General features: G+C 46.1%; 1 protein-coding gene across 4 annotated transcripts in view; it reads left to right on the top strand.

Annotated features, from left to right (window-relative positions):
- The window catches only part of TRIM37 (tripartite motif containing 37), a 171,627-nt gene that overhangs the window by 59,895 nt on the left and 91,542 nt on the right, over positions 1–20,190 (top strand). For all 4 annotated transcript variants that reach the window (XM_040336828.1, XM_040336830.1, XM_040336827.1 and 1 more), the window contains exons 11-12: positions 4,444–4,525; positions 7,709–7,785. In XM_040336828.1, the coding sequence (XP_040192762.1) occupies positions 4,444–4,525; positions 7,709–7,785 (159 nt within the window). The remainder of the gene's footprint in view (positions 1–4,443; positions 4,526–7,708; positions 7,786–20,190) is intronic.

Genomic DNA, 20,190 nt, shown 5'->3' with positions numbered 1-20,190 from the left:
GTCGGCACCAAGGGTTTTCACCAAGGTGCTCGCTCCGATTCTGGCCTTGCTAAGACCGCGAGGAATCGCTATCACGGGCTACCTGGACGATCTCCTTCTAAGACCTGCTTCAGACTCAGATTTAGAGGAGGATGTGGCGATTGCCAGTCAGACCCTTCAAGAATTTCGGTTGGGTACTGAACCTCCAGAAGTCTGTGTTGGTGCCGACTCAGCGCCTAGAATACCTGGGCTTGATTCTGGACTCTTTAGAGGCGAGAGTTTTTCTCTCTCTGGAAAAGTTAGACTCTTTGGGGGGTGGTGGAGCTGTTGGCATCCCGCAGGTGGTCGGCACTGCGCTTTTGCATGCGAGTCCCTTTTTGAGGCAGTACCGTATGCTCAATTCCACACTCGAGTCTTGCAGAAGAACATCCTGTCCAAGTGGGACAAGTCTCCGTTGTCCCTGGATTGTCAAATCCGGGTAAGCCAACTAGTCGGGACTTCCCTGTTGGTGGCTGAGATCTCTGACCCTTCGGTCCGGACAGTCATTCCTTCCCATTCACTGGACGGTGATCACGATGAAAGCCAGCCTGACTGGTTGGGTGGGAGTTTGGGGTGTTCAATCGACACAAGGTCGTTGGACACAGGAAGAATCCTGCCTGACGATCAATGTACTCGAACTTCGGGTGATCAGGCTGTGCTTTTCCACATGGTCACAGAGGCTACAGGGGCATCCAATCGGGATCCAGTCAAACAACGCCACAGCGGTGGCGTATGTCAACCATAATGGAGGAACAAGAAGCTTGGCTGCAGCATTGGAGGTCGCTCACATCCTGCGGTGGGCAGAGCAGAGATTTCCAGGATCTTTCAGCTGTTTACATTTCGGGTGTATAAAACTGGCAAGCGGACTACCTAAGTCGCCAGATGCGGGACCAAGGAGACTGGTCGTTACAACCGCATGTATTTCGTCTTCTTTGCCTGGAATGGGGCACGACAGACGCTTTCATGGGCCCAGTGGGGTCAGTATCTGCTAATTTTATGTCTTTCCCCCCACTGAAACGTCTTCCTCGTCTGCTCCGCAGAGTGGAGACCGAGGGGATTCCAGTGATTCTAATTGCCCCAGATTGACCTCGGCCTCCCTGGTACACCGACCTAGTGCGTCTGTTGGCGTATGCCCCTTGGCGACTGCCGATGCGAAAGACCTCTGTCGCAAGGTCCTATGCTTCATCCTGCTTTACAGTCGCTGGCTTTAACGGCATGGCTGTTGAAAGTCAGGTTCTGAGGGACTGAGGCCTGTCAGATTCAGTAATTTCCACCATGCTAAGGTCACGGAAGTCATCTTATCGGAAGATCGATCATCGCACGTTGAAGGCCTACATCTCTGTTAGGAGATGGGGTGGCGTCCAGGGGCATATTCTGTTTCCAGGATCCTGCTGTTTTTACAGCATGAGGTGTTCAAAAAACTTGCCTTAAGGTACCATTAAGGGGCAGATTTCAGTATTGGCTGTTTTCTTTCAAGACCCTTGGCTGCTCATTCATTGGTGAGTACTTTTGTGCAAGGGGTCCGAAATGTGGCTCCTCCGGTTCGACCACCACTATCTCCAGGGGATTTAAATCTGGTGCTCTTGGTACTTCAGAAACCTCCCGTTGAGAACATCAGAGAGATTCCTCCTTTTGACACTCCTTCAGAAAGTTGCCTTTCTGGTGGCCATTACGTCTGTCAGGAGGGTTTCTGAGTTGGCGGCCTTGTCTTGCAAGTCCTACTACTGGATCCTCCACGGATAAGGCGATAAGCCTTCGTTTTGTTTCCGAAGGTGGTTTCGGCTTTTCATCTGAAGAGGACATTGTACTTCCATCCTTGTGTCTTCTGCCTTTACATTACAGGTTGCGTTACATTCCTTAGACGTGGTACGTGCTCTGCGGGTATATCTGTCTGCTACGGCTCGGTTTCGGAGATCAGACTCACTGTTTGTGTTGGTGACTGGTCCAAAGAAAGGCCTGGCGGTCTCGTCGGCCACCATTTCTCGGTGGATCAGACAGATCGTGATTCAGGCTTATGCCCTAAAAGGGCGGGCGCCTCCCTTTCCTGTCACGGTGCATTCGACCAGGGCAAATGGTGCCTCCTGGGCTTTCCGACATAAAGCGTTGGTTTCCCAGGTGTGTAAGGCGGCGACCTGGTCGTCCGTTCACACTTTCACTAAAAGGTTGATGTGAGCGCATCTGCGGATGCTTGCTTTGGCCGCAAGATTTTGCAGGCGGCTGTTTAAGGTTGCAACTCATCCGTTGAGGAGCTCTGGTTGTTATGGTTAGTTTTTTTTTTTGTTGCTGTTCCCACCCCTTTTTTTTTTTTTTTTACACTTTTTGGGGACGTCCTTAAGGTAAAGATTGAAGTGCTGTGTCCGTTAATGAAAGAAAGAGAAATAGGATTTTTGTACTCGCCGTAAAATCCTTTGCTCTGAAGTTCATTGACGGACACAGCACCCACCCCTCCTTTTTTTATGTTTATACTACTTTTTGAGAAACTGAGCTGCTGGAATCAGTGTGAGGGGTTATAGCCAGTAGGACCGCCCCCTGGCTGTTATTTACATGTTCTGCCTAGTCCTCTCCTGTAGGTGGCGATATAACCCTAAGGTCAAGATTGAAGTCCTGTGTCCGTCAATGAACTTCAGAGAAAAGGATTTTAAGGTGAGTACAAAAATCCTATTTTTCACACTAGTGATTACTTTCAGTTGGAAAATCATCATCTTGGTTTTCTGAAAAAGATGGAAGGCCATTGAAATGGCGCTCCCAAAAATAGGGTTTTGCATTAAAATCTGTTCAAAATGCAATGTCTTTTTAGTTCAAAGAGAAATCTTATACTTGCCTGCTCTGTGTAATGGTTTTGCCCAGAGCAGTCCCGATCCCCCTATTCTCTGGTCCCCCACACATGCTCTTGCCCCCCCCCCCCCCCTCTGCTGAGTGCCAGCAGAACAAGCTGCTTGCTCTGCGTGACTCATGCTTGCTTACTCCTGAGCTACCTCTGTGGCTGCTCACAGTATGAGAAGTTGTGGTAAGATCAAGGGGCACAGAGGAAAATCTACCATGTACTATCAATTATTAGTGAGAATGTATTCCACACAGGACCCAACTTACCTCCTTGGATAGGAAGGAGAGCTGAGTACTACATTCTCTGACCTTAAATGGACAGAGTTTTGTTCTTTTCACATAGAGCCTTGATCTGTAGCAAGAAATCTCCTACAAGAGTGTTGTGATGGTACAGGACCTATGCTCCTTGCCAAATGTATTTCTTTCTTCATAATTTTGGAGCAACACTGTTCTCTTTTGAAAGTACTATATGTCTATCAACGGTATTACATTTTTGTATAAACACTAGTGAGAAACTGATGTAGAAAGCTTCAAGTTAAAACATTGGCCAGAAATGATTGTCTGTCAGAACAAAACATGCCCTCATTATAGGTGAAACAAAATTCTGCAGTGGCCTTTAATGTAAAAATGTAATTGTTGGGCACTTTTCTTACACAGTGTGCAAAATGGGTACAATTTATTGTGCCAAATTTCATAAGCTCATTTTATTCTGTTGATACCTTTTTTTTTTTTTCTTTTTTTTTCTGTACAGTCTGTTCTTGTTATGGGTATGTGTTTTTACATTGTATACGTATTTTTTTTTTTCTTTTTTTTTTTAATATATACCCAACATGTATATTAAGAATATACAATGAACACCCCTTCCCACCATATAGGCTTACTGTTATAAGAATTTTTTTCTTCTTTTTATAGTAATGTAAACATGGTGGTTTGTGGCTCCAAAGCATACAGATTCTAAAAAATAATTTGCAGTTTGTAATTTAATTTATTCTTGTTTTTGCTAGCAACTGATATTGACTAATGTAACAACCTTTAACAGCAAAAGTTATCTGTAGACTAATGCAGATCCTGCCGCCAAAGATGAGATCTTTTTTCCTTTTGGCACACCCACAGCCATGTTTGGATGACATTAGGCAATTGTTTTTCTTGACAGATTGCATAAAAATGTGGTGTAAAAGGCTTCATCCTGATTTCACAAAATCGGCATGTTTCTTCAGGTATAGTGATGCATAACAAATGCAGACTTTTGAGGGTTCCACAAAAAACAGGTTTAACAGCATGAAAAGATAATTTTAGACCCCCTTTGATTCATCAGTGTCCTGTGTATGTCCCAGATTGCAAGGCTAAATGGTTTCTGTAATCTGCTCAAACGTCAAATGGCTTAAATTGGTGGTCTCTTGAGTATCTGTGCGTTTCTTGCATGGTAGCATCTACAGGTTTCTTCACAATGAGGGCATTCAGCACCTTCACCTAATTCCGTAATCTATCGCACCATGACTGTTATTTGATAGCCAGATTTTTACAGGTCAGCTGTCAGACCAGCCTACTGTGCTTGTTTATATGCCTGCTAATTTTTTTGTCATCCTTCCCTTTTTTTTTTAGCACTTTACGCCAGCGCGCTGACCCAGTGTACAGTCCACCTTTGCAAGTATCTGGTCTCTGTTGGAGGTTAAAGGTTTATCCAGTGAGTTTGCAATCTTGATTGAAGTGTATTACAAAATAAAACATGAGCATCTAATGCATTTGAAAGCAGACTTCAATTTACGTACGGTTTAAAGCGGATTTCTATTCAGGATAGAATGCTGGTCTTACTAGGGGATTATAGAGAAAAACTTTACCCAACACTGATCTAGTGGTAGTTGGTCACATTTAACTGGTCTTGTTCTGCAGTGCTGAAGATGTTTCCTAGCTTATTCAAGCCATTTTTTTTGAGTTCTTATCCAAGACACTTCAGCTCTGAGATCAGCTTTGAAACCTCTTCAATATAAAAAAGTCCAGTTGAATGTGATGAACTACTACTAGATAAAACATGACATGGATAAATGAAAACCTTTAGATACACTGAACGATGACGCTAACATTTTTAAAGTAAATTATTTTGTTTTAATCACCCATTAGGCTATCAATGTTAATTTCAATTGTTGAGAAATCCATGTAATAAGTTGTCCCCTCCACACTTTAAATATTGGTACTCTTATTATTTATGTTGCATAATGACTGACTCACATCATTATTTAGATCAGGGATATGCAATTGGCGGACCTCCTAGCTGTTGCAGAACTACAAGTCCCATGAGGCATAGCAAGACTCTGACAGCCATAAGCATGACACCCAGAGGCAGAGGCATGATGGGACTTGTAGTTTTGCAACAGCTGGAGGTCCGCTAATTGCTTATTCCTGATTTAGATTAATGAATTCAGCAGTCGGGCAGATAAGGAATTTCTAGTATATGTGTAACTTGCCAATAAAGTACAAAGAGACAAAGCCAAAATGCAATTTACTTTGAAAGCCTCCATTTTAAACTTGACACCTTACTTTCATATAACGTCCTCCCAGAACGCACCTCTCGTGTGGTCGAGGGGATTTGCAGTGGCGCGTTCTGTCGCCAGCCCTGTCCAGGGCCAAACACAGCCCATCTGTACCATGCAATTATCTTTGACCAATCACAGCTAATCACAAGAAAAGAAACTGAATGAACCATTTTCATTCAGTAAAAATGGTTGCTTAAACCAATGAAATTCATTGGTATAGGCAGTCATAATGTTTTAACCACTTGCCGACCTCCTCATGTAGATATACGTCAGCAGAATGGCACGGACAGGCACATGTACGTACCTGTACGTCCTCTGCTTGACGTGGGTCGGGGGTCCGATCGGGACCCCCCCCCCGTTACATGCGGCGGTCGGTAAGCCTCGGGGAGCGATCCGGGACGACGGCGCGGCTATTCGTTTATAGCCTCTCCGTCGCGATCGCTCCCCGGAGCTGAAGAACGGGGAGAGCCGTGTGTAAACACGGCTTCCCCGTGCTTCACTATGGCGGCGCATCGATCGAGTGATCCCTTATATAAGGGAGACTCGATCGATCACGTCAGTCCTACAGCCACACCCCCCTACAGTTGTAAACACACACTAAGTGAACACTAAATGTTACAGCGCCCCCTGTGTTTAACTCCCAAACTGCTACTGTCATTTTCACAATAAAGAATGCAATTTAAATGCATTTTTTGCTGTGAAAATGACAATGGTCCCAAAAATTTGTCAAAATTGTCCGAAGTGTCCGCCATAATGTCGCAGTCACGAAAAAAAATCCTTGATCGCCGCCATTAGTAGTAAAAAAAATTAAAAATGCAATAAAACTATCCCCTATTTTGTGAACGCTATAAATTTTGCGCAAACCAACCGATAAACGATTATTGCGATTTTTTTTTTTTTTTTTTTCACCAAAAATGGGTAGACGAATACGTATCGGCCTAAACTGAGGAAAAAAAAAATTATATGTGTTTTTGGGGGATATTTATTATAGCAAAAAGTAAAAAATATTGCATTTTTTTTCAAAATTGTTGCTCTATTTTTGTTTATAGCGCAAAAAATAAAAACCGCAGAGGTGATCAAATACCACCAAAAGAAAGCTTTGTGGGGAAAAAAGGACGCCAATTTTGTTTGGGAGCCACGTCGCACGACCGCGCAATTGTCTGTTAAAGCGACGCAGTCCCGAACTGTAAAAACCCCTTGAGTCTTTAGGCAGCATATTGGTCCGGGGCTTAAGTGGTTAAAAATAAAATAAAAAAAATCTGATTCCCTTCCCCAGAGTTATACTGGTGACAGTATATAAAAATAAATACATTTATTACTTTCTTTCTTTTCCAAATAATTGTTGCAAAAAATTACAGCTCCAAAAAACTTGCCATGCCTCTTACTAAATACCTTGGACTGTACTTTCCAAAAAGGGGTCATTTTGAGGGTATTTGTATTGTCCTGGCATTTTTTGGGCCTCAAGAAATGATAGGCTGTCAGTACATCAGATTTGAATGGTTTTCCGATATATGCCATAGTTTGTGGACTATAACTTTTCTACAGACTAAATAATAAACACTAATTTGGGTTATTTTCATCACGGAAATGTAGCAGAGTACATTTTGACCAAATATTTTTTTTTTTTTTTTTGAAGAACAGTCATTTGTTTGCATAATTTTATAGCAGAAACACAGAATGCGTTTTTTTTCTAAATTTTCAGTCTTTTTAGTTTAATTAGCAAAAAATAAAAAACACAGTGGTGATTTAATACCACCAACTCTATGGCCCCTTTCACATGGGCGCCTCTGCTATGCGGAATCCACTGCTTAGCAGGGGATCTCTCCGCTGATCCCTGAGCAGGTTGATGACAGGTCCGCTCTGCTATGCAGAACGGACACAGTCCTGCTCTCCTCTATGGGGCAACAATTTGAAAGCTGAAAAGGGGGTAAAAGCCCCGGTCTTAAAGTGGTTATTTAACACAAACTATTTTTAATCCTTATGCTGCTAGCTTTAGTAAATCTATAAAGTATATTCACCTGTTTTCATGGCTTTTTTTTTTGTTTTCTTTTGTTTTTTTTATTTAGCTAAATATACTCTCCTGCATGCATGAGCTAAGGGCAGATGGATTCCAGAAGTAAATGCCACATGATCATCTGTCCTTACTCAATATGGCCACAGTTGCAAGGGGGTTTCAATTACATAAAACATGGGTGGATGGGCGAGTATGCTTTGAATGCTAAAACTGTACTAAACATTTTAATTTTGTGGTGCTCAGCTACAGTTAAGTTCCACTTTCAGTATTTGTTCTCCTGATTAAGAATACATTTTTCATTTTTGTGCTGTGTCCATTTTAGGATGGAAATGGAGTAGTAAGAGGATACTATTTATCAGTCTTCCTGGAACTTTCTGCTGGACTCCCAGAGACATCAAAGTATGTATTCCCATTCTAAAAGATACTTTGCATTCTAATATTTTGGCTTTTTATTAAAGGAAGTATGTTTCTTTGTTTTGCAAAATCATGACTCTAAGACCGAGCAATCAAATCCTGCTGATCGCTCAGTTCTCAGGCCTCCATGAGCAGAGAGCTTGTGACTGTCACCACTGTTTGCTCTGGGGTGCTGGGCAGTATAGGGGGCTAAAGCGCTAACTCGGGCGCTCAGCGGCTCGCCGAGAAGCTGAGCCGAGTGCCGGTCCAGGCATGAGGGCCTATCCCGACTACATTGCTGCTCTGTGACTTCAGCCCATTGTCTGCTGAAGTGGGTCACAGTAGTACTGAACCGTAATTGTAATGCCTTCTATTACCTCCAGACTATCAGCCTCCACCTTCTCTGAGTACCGATGTTGATCTTCCCTGCACACAGTGTTTTAAAGTGTTGTTTTTTTTTTTTAAAACAAATATGTTATACTTACCTGCTCAGTGTAATGGTTTTGCACAGAGCAACCCTGTTTCTTTTCTGGGGTCCCCCACTGGCACATCTGGCTCATCCCGCCTTCAGCGTGCCCCGATAACCAGCTGCAAAGTATAGTATAGAGCGCCCCTATGGCAAGGTAAAAAAAACTTCTGCCCAGGACTACATTTCCCATGAGGCATTGCTCCTTACACATTCACAAGTTCTCAGGCACTTACTGACATGTATGGAGGGTGTACTTAACTGTATGAGTGCTACACTGTATTTCTTGATATGTAAACAAATGCATTCTGTATGTAGGGCAACTAATCGGCTGACCGATTATGAAAATAGTGGATTTTCATAATCGATTAGTTGTCGATTAATCAATTTAGTTGTTTCTGCCCTACTCTCAGTGCAAACTTCTGTACATTTATTTATGGATGAAAGTCATGTAGCCTTTGTTGTGCATTTTGCCATACTTGTGCTGGAAGACATTTGTCCAGCACTGAATTAGATACACAAGTATCATTCCCCATAAAGAAGATGATGAAAACTTAAGCATGCCCTACTTTTGATGTACAGTGCCTTGAAAATTCATACCCCTTTGAAATTTCCCACATTTTGTCATGTTACAACCAAAAACATATATGTATTTTTATTGTAATTTTTTTTTTTGTGATGGACCAACACAAAGTGGCACAAAATGGTGAAAGGAAAATGATTTTCTAAATTTTTACAAATGAATATCTGAAAAGTGTGGCGTGCATTTGTATTCCGCCCCCCTTGAGCCGAAACTTTGTAGAATCTTTTTCTCCAATCACAGATTCTAGTCTTTTTGGGGATGTCTCTACCAGCTTTGCACATCTAAATAGTGACATTGTTGCCCCATCTTCTCTGCAAAATGGCTCAAGCTCTGTCAGATTGGATGAAAGTGTCTGTGAACAGCCATTTTTTCAACTGGATTTAGGTCTGGGCTTTGAGCCATTCTAACACATGAATATGCTTTGATCTAAACCATTCCATTTTAGCTCTGGCTGTATGTTTAGGGCGTTGTTCTGCTGGAAGGTGAACCTCTGCCTTAGTCTCGTATTTTGCAGACTTTAGCAGGTTCTCTTCTAAGATTGCCCTGTATTTGGCTCCATCCGTCTTCCCATCAACTCTGACCAGCTTCCCTGTCACGGCAGAAGAAAAGCATCCTCATAACATGATACTGCCACCACCATGTTTTTCACGGTGGGGGTGGTGTGTTCAGGGTGATGTGCAGTGTTAGTTTTCTTTATCGTACATCACGGGACACAGAGCGGCATATTCATTACTATATGGGTTATTTGGAGTACCTTCAGGTGATGGACACTGGCAATCTCAAAAACAGGAAGTGCCCCTCCCTATATAACCCCCTCCCATAGGAGGAGTACCTCAGTTTTTACGCCAGTGTCTTAGGTGTTGGTCATGGTTTAGCTTGCCTCCACATCCTTGGGATTAAGGTGGGCTAACCGGTTCTGTCCAAAGGCCTCAGTGCTAAAGTGGTCAGTAACCGGACCCCAAACCATTGGGGTATAGCCCATAATGCTTTCTGTCACAGAGAGCTGGACTCTGGGCCCAGAACTTAGAAACCTTTGGGGGCCTAATGTTTCTGTTGCCAGGGTGCTATATGGGCCCAGGACAGTGGATCCTTCATAGGAACCCAGGGCCTGAAGGTCTAGACGCCCCACGGAGATGGGGGAAGATTGGACCTCTTGCTGTGCAAAGTCCTGCGGCATGGAGCAGGTAAGTGAAGGGGAAACTTGCGGAACTTGGTTCGCAGCAGGTTTTTTCTGGGGGAAGGTCACAGTGGGACATGCCTATGGTTTATGCGCTGCATCTGGCAAGGTGAGTCACATATCTTAGGATAGGATGACTCTGTATGTATATATTCCCCATAATCGTGACCTCCTTGGTAGTATTGCAACTGGTGCTAGAAAGCATTGAAAAAGGGCCTGTGTGTATAGTGACAATTCTCTCTAAGAGAAGCCCCTGGGAATCTACTGAGGTTTCTTATGTAAAAGGGAGTGAAGCTCCTACCTGCAAGCCTGCTCAGAGAGGTCCAGGCGGTTGCTGCAGGAAAAAATGCCGCTCTGTGGATCCTGGCCTGGACGGCAGGATCAGCCTCTGACCACCTCGTGTGGTCCCCCCCCCCCCCCCCGCGGGCGTCCCCGTGATATGGGCGCAATTTCGCGCCGTTTTTTCTGACAGGAGTTTTCTGTAGGTAAAAGGAAGGGGCGGCCCTTCCAAAAAGTTCCCAGCTCAGTGAAGTGTTTGAACTGAGAGAGGAAGGACCAGAGCGGCAGAGTGGGGCGCCGAGGACACAGTGGCCAAAGAAGAGTATTAGTCTTCAAAAAGACTGTCTTTTACCCTAGAGATAGGGTTTCTTTTTCAGCAGGTTTTTTTTTTGGCAAATACTACTAAAGGGGGACAGAATGGTTTTTCTTTCTTTGGTTTAAAAAAAAAAAAAAAAAAAAAACCAAATTAATAAGGAAGGCATTTTTTCCCCCAGAAAGGTTTTTGGGCAACGACTATTTATTTTCCCAAACACCGTTAAGTAGCGGGCGTACCTCGGTATTGTACCATGGCATCTGGTTCAGAGGGTACAAGAGGTGGGGATTCCCCCAGAGGGTCTGAGGTCTCGGACAAAGTCATACCGCTACTTTCCCCAGAGGGAGCCTTGGTGGGACCATCGAGATCTGGGGCTGGAGCTGGCACGGGTCAGTCCAACCCTAGGGTGGTCACGGACGAGGTACTGTCCACCTCTCTAAAGGAGATGGAAAAAAGAATGGAAAAAATGATAGCCAAGGCTATGCGGGGCAAAAAACGGAATAGATCTCCGTCGCCCGAGCGTGAACCCTCAGATGAGGAGGTCCCTTACGCAGGGGAATTGGAAGACCTCTTGGACAAGGACCAAGTAGGTTCAGGGATCGAGGATCCGGGTACGGAGGAGTCTGGCGCAGCCTCCCAAAGGGAGAGCTGGTGGGTTCAAGTTTTAACAGACTTGGTCCATAGGACGTTCAACTTGCCAGTACCAGATCTCCAAGTATCAACGGTCTCAGCTTTGGGCTCACTAAGAGCGCCTCAAACCAATGCGGTTTTTCCGATCCATCCTCTACTAGAGGAAGTTATGTTCCAAGATTGGGCCAAGCCAGATAGAATCTTTGTACCACCAAAAAGATTCTCTGCCTTATATCCTATGGAAGAGAAATTTTCCAAGAGATGGGCAGCCCCGGCTGTAGACGCGGCCATCTCATGTGTTAACAAATCTTTAACATGCCCTGTAGAAAACATACAGGTGTTCAAGGATCCGGTTGATAAACGCTTGGAAACGCTACTTAAAACCTCCTTCACTACTGCAAGGGCAGTAGTGCAGCCAGCTGTGGCTGCAATTGGGGTTGCACAAGCATTATCGGATCAAGCTAAGCAGATGCTTAAACTTAGGGCCATACGCTTTACGGTAGATGCGATTAAGGATTCTATCCAGCAAGCGTCACGTTTATCGTTATCCCTTATCCATATGAGAAGACTCTTATGGTTAAAGAGCTGGGAGGCAGAGCCCCCATGCAAGAAGCTCCTGGTAGGGTTCCCCTTCCATGGAGGACGACTCTTCGGAGAAGACCTGGACAAATACATCCAGACCATTTCAAGCGGAAAAAGTACTCTTTTGCCCACCAAGAAGAAGTTTCGGGGGCTTGCGTTTAAACGACAGTACTCCCCTGGGCAGGGGCCTTCCAATACCAAACAGCATCGATGGCCTCCTGCAAGATCAAATTTTAACAAGTCTCAGGGACAGGCCGTCGCAGGCAAGAAGCAGTGGTTTCGCAAGCCAGCAAAGCCAGCCCCCAAGCCGGCCTTATGAAGGGGCGCCCCCACCCTCGAAGGTGGGGGGAAGACTGCGTCTCTTTGCAGAGGTTTGGGAGGCCAGCATTCCCGAAAGATGGGTACGGTCCTCCGTGGCTACAGGCTACAAACTAGACTTCCTAAAGTTTCCTCCTCCTCATTTTCAGGAGTCAAGAGTACCAAACGATCCGAAGAAGGGAGCCGCTTTAATAGCGGCATTGAATTATCTACTCTCTCAGGAGGTAATAGTAGAGGTACCAGTCCAAGAACAGGGGCTAGGTTTCTACTCCAACCTATTCATCATCCCAAAGCCCAACGGCGATGTCAGGCCAATTTTGGACTTAAAAATGGTGAATGCATACCTAAAGGTCCGCTCATTTCGGATGGAATCCGTGCGGTCAGCAGTTGCCGCACTTCAGAAGGACGATTTTATGGCATCCATAGACATAAAGGATGCTTACCTTCATGTTCCAGTTTACCAGCCACATCAAAGATTTCTACGCTTCTCGGTGGCTCTACGTCATTTCCAATTCATGGCGCTTCCCTTCGGGTTGGCTACGGCCCCCCGGGTGTTTACGAAGGTCCTAGCTCCAATCCTAGCCAATCTAAGGATTCAAGGGGTCACAATCCTAGCATACCTGGACGACCTCCTAGTCATAGATCACTCGTCTCCTGGCTTGGAACGAGCAGTGGCCCTCACAGTTCAGTACCTCGAGAGGTTCGGCTGGGTCCTAAATCGAGAAAAATCAGCATTCCAGCCCACAAGGCAGTTGGAATATCTCGGCATGAGATTAGACACAGAACAACAGAGGGTGTTTCTGCCTCTGATAAAAGTCAAAGCCATCAAGGAATTAATCCTACTGGTTCTAAGCAAGAAGGAACCAACTGTTCGCCTATGTATGCGGTTACTAGGCAAGATGGTGGCCACATTCGAGGCGGTACCGTACGCCCAGAGCCACACTCGCATCCTGCAGGCAGCCATCCTGTCAGCATGGAGCAGGAGGCCACAGGCCTTAGATATCCCTTTGCCGCTCTCATCAAGAGTCCGACAAAGTCTGTGTTGGTGGTTAGACCCTCAGAATCTACTGAAGGAGAAGTCTTTCAGCCCAGTGGCTTGGAAGATAGTAACCACAGACGCCAGCCTGACAGGCTGGGGAGCAATTTTGGATGGTTGCACTCGCCAAGGCACTTGGGCAAAGCCAGAGAAGCAGTTGCCCATCAACATCTTGGAGCTCAGAGCTGCTCGACTAGCCCTCAGGGCTTGGACGTCCAAGTTGCAGGGGTTCCCGGTGAGAATTCAATCGGACAATGCCACGGCAGTGGCATACATAAATCACCAAAGGGGGAACCAAGAGTCAAGCCGCTCAGAGAGAGGTGAGCTTGATTCTCCTATGGGCAGAAGCTCATGTGCCCTGCATATCGGCAATATTCATTCCAGGAGTGGACAACCTTCAGGCGGACTTTTTAAGTCGCCAGACTCTGTTGCCGGGGGAATGGTCTCTACATCCACAGGTCTTTCAGACACTCTGCCAGAGATGGGGAGTGCCGGACGTGGACGTCATGGCATCAAGACTCAACAAGAAGCTAGACAGGTTCATATCCCGCTCAAGGGATCCGATGGCCTGCGGAACCGATGCGCTGGTTTGCCCTTGGCATCAGTTCAAACTTCTTTATGCTTTTCCCCCGCTCCAGTTACTACCCCGCCTGCTGCGCAGGATCAGGGTGGAGCACATACCAGTCATCTGGTAGCTCCATCATGGCCCAGAAGGGCATGGTATTCACTAATCCTAAAGATGGTAGTGGGAGACCCTTGGACTCTTCCTCTACGGCCAGACCTGCTATCGCAAGGTCCGATCCTCCACCCTGCCTTACGGCATCTAAATTTTACGGCCTGGAAGCTGAATCCCTGATTCTCAGGGGTAGAGGTCTGTCTCAGAAGGTAATCTCTACCCTAATCAGAGCCAGGAAACCGGTCTCTAGGGTGATTTATTACAGGGTCTGGAAGGCCTATGTAGGCTGGTGCGAGTCCAAGCTATGGCTTTCTCGTAAGTTTACCATCGATAGAGTATTGAGTTTTCTCCAGCTAGGAGTGGATAAAGGACTGGCATTAAGCACTATCAAGGGACAGATTTCAGCTTTGTCAGTGTGGTTTCAGCGGCCGCTGGCCACCCACTCGCTGGTTAAGACCTTCATGCAGGGGGTCTTACGTATTAATCCTCCAGTTAAATCCCCGCTTTGTCCGTGGGATTTAAATCTTGTTCTGTCAAGTTTACAGAAACAACCTTTTGAGCCGTTGGCTGAAATTCCTTTGGTTTTACTGACAAGGAAGTTAGTATTTTTGGTCGCCATAGTTTCCGCCAGAAGAGTATCGGAACTGGCAGCCTTATCCTGTAAGGAACCATATCTTATTTTGCATAAGGACAGGGTCGTTCTCCGCCCTCATCCTTCCTTCCTACCAAAGGTTATATCCAGTTTTCATCTAAACCAGGATTTGGTATTACCATCCTTCTTTCCTAAACCTACTTCCAGAAAGGAAGGGTTGCTGCATACCTTGGATATTGTCAGGGCCATGAAGGCCTATCTTAAAGCTACAGAGAAAATCCGGAAAACGGATGTGTTGTTCATTTTACCGGATGGGCCCAAGAAGGGGCAGGCAGCTGCAAAATCCACCATCTCGAGGTGGATTAAACAGTTAATCACTCATGCCTACGGCTTGAAAGGGTTGCCTCCTCCGTTATCATTAAAGGCTCATTCTACTAGGGCCATGGGCGCCTCCTGGGCAGCACACCACCAGATCTCTATGGCTCAAGTTTGCAAGGCGGCAACCTGGTCTTCTGTCCACACGTTTACAAAATTCTACCAGTTGGACGTAAGAAGGAATACTGATACAGCCTTTGGGCAGGCAGTGCTGCAGGCTGCAGTTTGAGACCCTCGGATTCCGGGGGCTCCCTTTTGAGTTAAATTTAAAATTTATTTTTTCTCAACTAAGTTGGATTTATTATGATTTGAGTATATCTCTAAATTAAATCCTTTTGTCTTGGGAAGATGTTCTCCCTCCCCTCATTGTAAGCATTGCTTTGGGACATCCCATATAGTAATGAATATGCCGCTCTGTGTCCCGTGATGTACGATAAAGAAAAAGAGATTTTTAATACAGCTTACCTGTAAAATCTTTTTCTTGGAGTACATCACGGGACACAGAGCTCCCACCCCTCTTTTGGGGACCATTTTGGGAGGCATACTGCTTGCTACAAAACTGAGGTACTCCTCCTATGGGAGGGGGTTATATAGGGAGGGGCACTTCCTGTTTTTGAGATTGCCAGTGTCCATCACCTGAAGGTACTCCATATAACCCACATAGTAATGAATATGCCGCTCTGTGTCCCGTGATGTACTCCAAGAAAAAGATTTTACAGGTAAGCTGTATTAAAAATCTCTTTTTCCGCCACATTTAGGGTTTTGCTTTTAGGCCAAAAAGGGGTTGTAAAGGTTCGTACTTTATTTTCTAAATTGGTTACTTTAAGCTAGTCCATTGTTGATTCACTTACCTTTTCCTTCGATTTCCCTTCTAAATGTTTTTTTTCTTTGTTTGAATTTCTCACTTCCTGTTTCTCCTCAGTAAGCTTTCCACCATCATCGGTGGAAAGTCATTTAGAACAGCCTACTGAACGGCTTACTGAGGAGAAACGGGAAGTGAGAAATTCAGACAAAGAAAACAAAGAAAAAAAACATTTAGAAGGAAAATCGAAGGAAAAGTTAAGTGAACTAACAATACATTAGCTTATAGTAACCTATTTAGAAAATAAAAAACGAACCTTTACAACCCCTTTAAGTTTTGGTCTTCTCTGACCAGAGAACTTTTTTCCACATGTTTGTGGTGTCCCCCACATGGCTTCATACAAACGGGACTTCTCATGGCTTTCTTTCACCAATAGCTTTCTTCTTGCCACTCTTCCATATAGGCCAGAGTTGTGGAGTGCACGACTAATGGTTGTCCTGTTGACAGATTCTCCCACCTGACCTGTGGATCCACAGCTAATATCCCTGACCTGTCTGGTGTGTTCCTTGGCCTTCACGATGCTGTTTGTTCACTAAGGTTCTCTAACAAACCTTTGAAGGCTTCACAGAACAGCTGTATTTATACTGAGATTAAATTACACACAGGTGGATGCCATTTACTAATTGGGTGACTTCTGAAGGCAATTGGTTCCACTAGATTTTAGTTTGTGGTATCGGAGTAAAGGAGGCTGAATACAAATACACGCCCCCTTTTCAGATATTTATTTGTAAAAAAAAAATGAAAACCATTTATCATTTTCCTTCCACTTCACAATTATGTGCCACTTTGTGTTGGGCTATCACATAAAATACATTGGCCCAGATTCAGGTACGATTTGCCCCTTTTTTACGGAGGCACAGGGCAGCGTTTTTGCCCTGCGCCCCCGCAAATTATCTGCGCTGCGCGCGATTGACGGAGCAGTAGCTCCGTAAATTGCGTGTGCGCTCTTTAAAATTGCCCTGCGTAAGGGCGCCTAATGTAAATGATCCCGTAGGGGGCGGGAATCATTTAAATTAGGCGCGCTCCCGCGCCGAGCGTAGAGCGCATGCTCCGTCGGGAAACTTTCCCGACGTGCATTGCGGCAAATGACGTCGCAAGGACGTCATTTGCTTCCAAGTGAACGTGAATGGCGTCCAGCGCCATTCATGAATCACTTACGCAAACGACGTGAAATTCAAATTTCACGACGCGGGAACGGCGTGTATACTTTAGCATTGGCTGCCCCTACTATTAGAAGGGGCAGCCTTACGCTAAAGACGCCGTACGGAAACTCCGTAACTTGCGTACGCAGGGCCCGCGCAACATTATGAATCGGTGTTGGTATGCAATTTGCATACTATACACTGAGCACAATGGGAGCGCCCCCTAGCGGTCATCGCAAGAATGCAGCCTAAAATCTGCGTGGCATAAGAGCCTTATGCCACGCAGATTTTAGGCTGCAGTCGGCGTTACGATGTTCCTGAATCAGGAGCATTCGTAACGCCGGAGCAAGTCGGAAATTGCGCTGCGTAAATTGAGATTTTCCTAGCCTGTGAAGGAAAATATTAGTTATATGAAGACAGGAGGCGAGTATCTTATGCAAATCTCTCTTTACTAAAGCTCATAGCAGAAATACACAAAACCTTTATAGTAATCTAAAAATAAACTCAAAGGAACCACCAATCCCAGCAGTCCCTGGGCCAACGTAGCCCCTCCCAGGCCTCAGCCTATATAAGGGACTGCCTGAGGTAACCACATCCTCTTTCTTTGTGCAAATCCGTGCAATCAGGAAAACAAAAGTCCAATCAACTCTCCTTGCGATGGCCAGGAACCGTCCTGTTGAAACACGATATCCGCATCTGGAGGGAAAAGGAGGATGGACCAACTTGGACCACTTCATACAAACTAACTTCGACCCAACGGGGTCAGGAGAAGTCGAATCACTCCGAGCCGACCGGTCAGTCGTCCTCAGGGAAAATGTATCAACTGCAATCCAACGGGGATTGTGTGCAACTTAAACCATCCGCATTCCAGGTTCAGGATTGTAATGTTCAATATCCTGCTAGGAGAAAAGAATAATCGTAATAGGGATGGGAAGGGAGGGAAGATACTCGCCTCCTGTCTTCATATAACTAATATTTTCCTTCACAGGCTAGGAAAATCTCAATTTATATATCCCGACAGGAGGCTTCGTATCTTATGCAAGTTCAAAGCAAACAACAGAATTAACATTGTACATAATGCAGGTAAACCTCATAAAATTGACATGGACACATGGGCCTCCGGTCTGAAATAGAAATTACGAAAGGTGGACTCTGAGGACCAATCAGCCGCCGTAAGTAAGTCGGAAAGAGAGCCTCCCGAGGAGACGATTTTCGTAGCCATAGCGCCCCTAGTAGAATGTGCTCCAAATAGGGAGATGTCTATGCCCGCTATTTCCATGGTGGAACGTACCCATCGTGCCAGTGTGGCGGAAGAGACTGGGTGATGAGGCTTGACATACGAGACAAGAAGTTGGGAGAAAGTCGGCGGTCGAAGAGCAATCGTGCGTGCCTCATAAGATTGTAGGCAGCGAACCACGCAAAGTCGCGGGTGAGTGGGAAAAAAGGGATAGAAGACCGAATGAATACCCGTTTTTGTTCTACGGACCACCGAAAATCTGACCCCTTGAGGCGAGAATTGGCGCCTGGAAATGTCTAACGCTCGCACGTCCGAGACGCGCTTGATAGAGACTAAACAAAGCAGGACTGTTATTTTGTAAGATAACAATCGCAGGGATAGGTCATCATTGTTTTCCCACGAGGCAAACATGTCGAGCAACTTGGAGATATCCCAAGTTGTCTGATATCTAGGCCTAGGGGGGCGTTGGAATCTAATACCTCGCAGGAGTCTACAGACTAGTGGATGTTTTCCCACAGCTACAGAATTCACTGGGCAGTGATACGCTGAGATAGCCGAGCGGTATATGTTGATGGAGCTGTAAGATTTGCCAGAATCAAAAGATTCTGCCAAATAATTCACCACTACCGATACAGGGGCACGTATGGGATCAACCTGTTGTTGATCACACCAACGAACCCAGAGTCGCCAAGCATGCTGGTAGGTTGATCTAGTCCCGGGGGCCCAGGCCACGGCGAGGAGATCCCTAGCTGATCCTGAAAGGCTGTTATCCGCTTCTGAGATCCTGAAATCAGCCATGCTAGGAGGTGGAGGTTGCCCTCCACGACTAGCGGATGGAGGTCCCCGGACGGGTTGGTCAGTAATAGTGGGAAAAGGGGGATCAGTCTGGGGTGATCCACGACCATCCCCAAGAGGAGAGGGAACCAGGGCTGCGTCGGCCACCAGGGCTTGATCAGTACAATCGTTGCCTGTTGATTCGAGGCGTGGAGGAGAACTCTGGGTATCATCTGGAAGGGGGGAAACGCGTAGTGGGTTCCCTCTGGCCAAATGTGACGGAAAGCGTCCACCCCGGATGCTTCTGGGTCCGGCCTCCAACTGAAGAAGCGAGGCAGCTGGTGGTTGAGACGAGAAGCGAACAGATCCATGCTCAAAGGACCCCAAAGACACTCTAAAAGGAGGAACACAGAGCGATCCAGCCGCCAGTCGCTGGAGTCGACAAGGTGGCGTGAGTTCCAGTCGGCTACCATGTTGGAGACCCCCGGAATATATTCCGCGATGGGGACAATGTTGCGGGCCAAGCAAAAGTGCCAGAACTCCTTCGCAAGGTCTGCAAGGATCCTGGACCTGGTGCCTCCCAAGCGGTTGACGTATTGAACCGCCGCCACATTGTCCATGCGGAACAGTACACAGCAATTGGAAGCCTGTGGGATGAAGCTCTTGACTGCAAAAAATGCCGCCAAAAGTTCCAAAGCATTGATGTGCAACTCCGATTCGGAGGTAGACCAAGTCCCCCCTGTGGAATCTGTCCCGCAGCGAGCGCCCCAGCCGTGGCGACTCGCGTCCGACTCTATGATGATGTCGGGTCCGGAGTTGAAAATGGTCTTGCCGTTCCACTCGACGGCGTGACGAAGCCACCACTGCAATTCTTCTATTGCCTCCGGGCAGAGAGGGATCTCGTCCGCATACCTGAGGCCCTGGCGAAGGTGTAAAATCTTGAGCCTCTGAAGGGCCCTGTAATGCAGTGGGGCCGGGAAGATGGCTTGGATAGATGCGGCTAAGAGCCCCACTAAGCGGGCTAGAACCCTTAAGGATAAGGAGCCTTTGCGAAGCACTGCCCTGATTTCCTTGCGAATTAGGGTTAATTTTGTTTTTGGGAGACGGAGGACCGCTTGTTTGGTGTCCACTAGGAAACCCAAGAATTCCATTACCTGGGCTGGAACCAGAACCGATTTTTCTCGGTTGATTAAGAACCCCAGTGTCTGTAGTAGGGAGACCGTCCATGACATGTGAAGGGAAGCTAGGGTCCTTGAATGGGCCATGATGAGGAGATCGTCCAGATAAATGATCAGACGAACCCCTCTGCTTCGCAGTGATGCCACCACCGGTTTCATCAACTTCGTGAAACACCATGGTGCCGACGATA

Source organism: Rana temporaria, chromosome 2 (assembly GCF_905171775.1).
Source record: "Rana temporaria chromosome 2, aRanTem1.1, whole genome shotgun sequence".
Classification (NCBI taxonomy): domain Eukaryota; kingdom Metazoa; phylum Chordata; class Amphibia; order Anura; family Ranidae; genus Rana; species Rana temporaria.
This window is presented reverse-complemented; position numbering and strand designations above follow the sequence as displayed.